General features: G+C 65.9%; 1 protein-coding gene across 1 annotated transcript in view; it reads left to right on the top strand.

Annotated features, from left to right (window-relative positions):
* ARHGEF10 (Rho guanine nucleotide exchange factor 10) overlaps positions 1-3518 on the top strand; it is an 80984-nt gene that overhangs the window by 60382 nt on the left and 17084 nt on the right. The window contains exons 25-26 of the mRNA XM_023522320.1: positions 17-293; positions 2689-2831. Coding sequence (XP_023378088.1) covers positions 17-293; positions 2689-2831 — 420 coding nt within the window. The remainder of the gene's footprint in view (positions 1-16; positions 294-2688; positions 2832-3518) is intronic.

The following is a 3518-nucleotide window of genomic DNA, read 5'->3' as shown; positions in this document are numbered from 1 at the left end:
CCCCGTCCCTCGGGAGCCCCCGGCTCAGCGCCCCGTCCCTCGGGAGCCCCCGGCTCAGCGCCCCGTCTCTCGGGCGCCCCCGGCTCAGCGCCCCATCTCTCGGGCGCCCCCGGCTCAGCGCCCCTGCCTCCACAGCATCTCCGTGTACCAGAGCAGCCAGGGCGCCAAGAAGGCGCGGCTTCAGCACTTCTTCGCCCCCGAGCGGTCCGCGGTCCTGAGCCTGGCCTGCACGCCGCGGAGCCTGTGCGCCGGCCTCGTCGGCGGGGCGGTGGCCGTCTACGCCAAGGCAGAAGGTAAAGGGGCGCACGTCACAGCCTGCGCCGCGTCTCGGGGTCACAGCTGAACCCCACCCCGCGTTTCCGCCTCACGTCTCGGGGCACGTGTCACTGTCCTGTCTACAAGGACGACGGGAAAGTGGCTGAGCACGCAGGGCTTGTCCGGAAGGTCAGTCCCGCTGCTGGCCTTTCCGACTCTGCAGAGGGGATGTCGGTGCAGACCCCCCACCCCGTGCCCGGCCTGTCCTCACTGCGCCCCCAGCGGGCCTGGGAGCCCGGGCACGGCCCGCGTCCCCCCTCAGGCTCCCCGCCCGTCCTGCCTCCTCCCTTCTCTTCACGTGTCGGTTACAGATGCAGCGGAAGTTCTCCCGGGTCCCGGTGACGGGGAGCTGGCGTCGCCCCTCCCCCCACCGGCCGTGGGCCCTGCCTGTGCCCCTGGTCCCTCGGTGCCGTCCGGTGCACGGGGGCGCGGCCCAGGTTCCCGGTGCCCCGTCCACCCTGCGGTGCCTGTGGCGGCTCGGCCCCCGCCCTGCCCTCCGCGGCTCTCGCGTTTCAGAGGTGCTCCCAGCCCTGGGCCCCCGCCCGCCTTCCAGCCCCCTGTGCTGCGAGGTCCCGTCCGCCTCGAGCACCGTGGCTACGTCGGCTGAGGCTGCCACAGCCAGTGCCACAGGCACTGCCCCTCACATCCGGAGCCGCCTCGCGGTGTCCACAGGGGGCACACTGGGCTCTGGTCTCCTCTCCCGCTTCGGACACTGGTTGTGTTGGGGCGCCACCCCCAGGCCTGGCTGCCACACCACACTCCGGGTGAGCACATGCGGTCACCGCGACCCGTTCACAGATGGCCGTGACGGACCCCAGGCTCCAGCCGCACGGTGGCGTCCACAGGACCCCGGGGGTTTTCCCCTCAGCCTGCTGCCCCAGCCACCCTTCCCGCCTCGGCCAGTGGCCTCACGCCCGCCAGGCCCTGTGCCAGCCCCGCTGCCCATACTGCATCCAGCACGTCCTCGTCCACTTTTCCCAAACACGCCCCGGCCACCTCCCACCCGTCATCGACACCCGGCCCCACCTGGGCACACAGAGCGATTCTGTCTCTGTCCCCGGGAGCTGCGGGGTGTCACCCGCCCACCCTCGTCCCGTGCCCCTGCCCCAGGCTCGCAGCACTGGCCCTGGCCACACACAAGTCCGGCTGGCGCCCTGCCTGGGAGGCCGTCGGGCCCTTGGCCTTGGCCTTCAGCCGGCTCCTCAGAGGGGCCCCTCCGCCCCGAGTGCGAGACTGCACCCCGCAGGCGCCTCGGCAGGGAGGCGGGGGGCTGCAGACGGCATCACAGCGCGTCCGGCCCTGCAGCAGGCGGCGGTGGGAGGGGAAGCCTGGCCTTCGGTGTGTGGACAGCGCCAACACCGAGCGCTTCCCGTTAGCATCGCGGTGACTGACACGCGGGTCCAGCTCGCGCCTGCCTGGTCGCCTTTGCTGTGTGCACCGCGGTCTAAGCTGCTCGGCGGGGTCCGGGTGGGGAGCGCGTCCCGTGCAGGACGAAGGCGATCGGTTTGGAGCCAAGACCCAGGCTCCCCGGGGACGCGCTGGCGTCTGCCGCCGGTCAGCACGGAGGCCGGAGGGCCAGTTTTACCCGTTCACAGCGGTCTGGAGTCGCCAATGTGACTTTCTTGTGAATAGTTATATCTGCTTTAAGTACTTTTTCTTGCTCCCCGAGTTGTCTGTTGACTGGCACTTGCTGCAGAGTGTGACAAACCGCGGCAGGGGACCCACACCAGATGGCTGGTTGCGCCCTGTGCGCCAGGAACACAGCAAGCTCATCGAAAGGGACGCCTTCTCCCTCGATTCTGACTTTTTGTACTCAGTGAAGATGTGTTTTCTCCTAATATAGTATATGATGTTATAATTGGGCAAAATTTTAAATTTATGATTTTATTACAAAAGCAAGAACGGGGATATTTAAACATTCGCCCAGTTATTTTGGGTCTGATTCCTTCTAACGATGACTGAACCGTTTCCTATATTATTGCGAGCGATAGCGTTCACGGAGCGCCTGCCTGCCGGGGCTCTGCAGCTTTCTGACTGCACGATCACATTTTAAATTCGCACGACAGCCTTTGAGGTGCATGGCAATGTGGTCCCCGTTTTGCTGAGACTTGGGGTGAGTGACCCGTCCAGGGCTCGCGGCGAGTGGCTGGCCGGGGGCAGAGCGGGGGCCCTGCTGGCTGCAGTCGCTCTGCGCTTCGTCGCCGGGTTGCCGATGAGGACGGTGTGAACCCCTGGACACCCAGATCCCGGTGTGAGCGTCAGCATCACGGACGATTCTGGTCGTCTGCTGTTTAGAATTGATCCTTTGCCCCCAAGTTTCTATGTGCGGGGAACTGAATTTGAATGAAATTAAAAGTAGTATTTCCTTTTAAGATGGAGCCTGGGATCCCGAGCCCCAGACGGTGGTAAAGTTGGGCGTGCTGCCCGTCAGGAGCCTGCTGGTGACGGAGGACGCGCTGTGGGCCGCTTCCGGAGGGCAGGTCTTTGTCATCGGCATGGAGACGCTCAGCGTGCAGGTGAGCGGTTGGGCATCCAGTGAGGGCGGAGCAGGTGCTTCCAGGACCAGGCCTGGACTCTGAGGTCCTTGTCCCTCGCACGCAGCAGACGGGCAGCTGCGGCCTGTGGCCGACAGAGCGTTCCTCCCAGACCTGGCTCGGGGAGACGGCTTGGCCACGCGGGTGCCGCCGTGGTTGTGCGGGTGTGGCGTGTGGCACGTGTGGCACGTGTGGCCTGCTGCCCTGCAGATGTCCGTGACGCTGTCCCTTCAGAGCCGGGCTGCGGGGAGGGAGGGAGAGAAGGGGTTCCGTGGCCATCGTCCCTCTGGCGTTTGGTCACGTCACGTGTTGTTTTTAGTGTTAAAGTGTGACACGCACCAGACCGTTGCCTGTAGGGGACCGTCCCTTCCCGCCACTCTCCCTGAGTAAACACCAGTGACGCGGGGCCATGGCCTGCCTCATGAGTAAAAGTCCCTCTGTCCCACCACGAAAGGCGAAGCCGGGACGTGGTTCAGAGAAGGGGCCACTTGCCCTCAGAGGCCCTGTCACCACAGACGGGCCCTGTCACCACGGCCATCTGGCCATTCGTGTCCAGACTGTCCTCGGGGGCCAGGTCCCTAGGGCAGGGACTGCAGCCACTTTGCCCACGTGTCACCAGGCACAGGTTAAGACAGTCGCGAAGCCTAACCCAGGACCTGCTCTGGTGCC

This window comes from Pteropus vampyrus, unplaced genomic scaffold, assembly GCF_000151845.1.
Source record: "Pteropus vampyrus isolate Shadow unplaced genomic scaffold, Pvam_2.0 Scaffold338, whole genome shotgun sequence".
NCBI lineage: Eukaryota > Metazoa > Chordata > Mammalia > Chiroptera > Pteropodidae > Pteropus > Pteropus vampyrus.
This window is presented reverse-complemented; position numbering and strand designations above follow the sequence as displayed.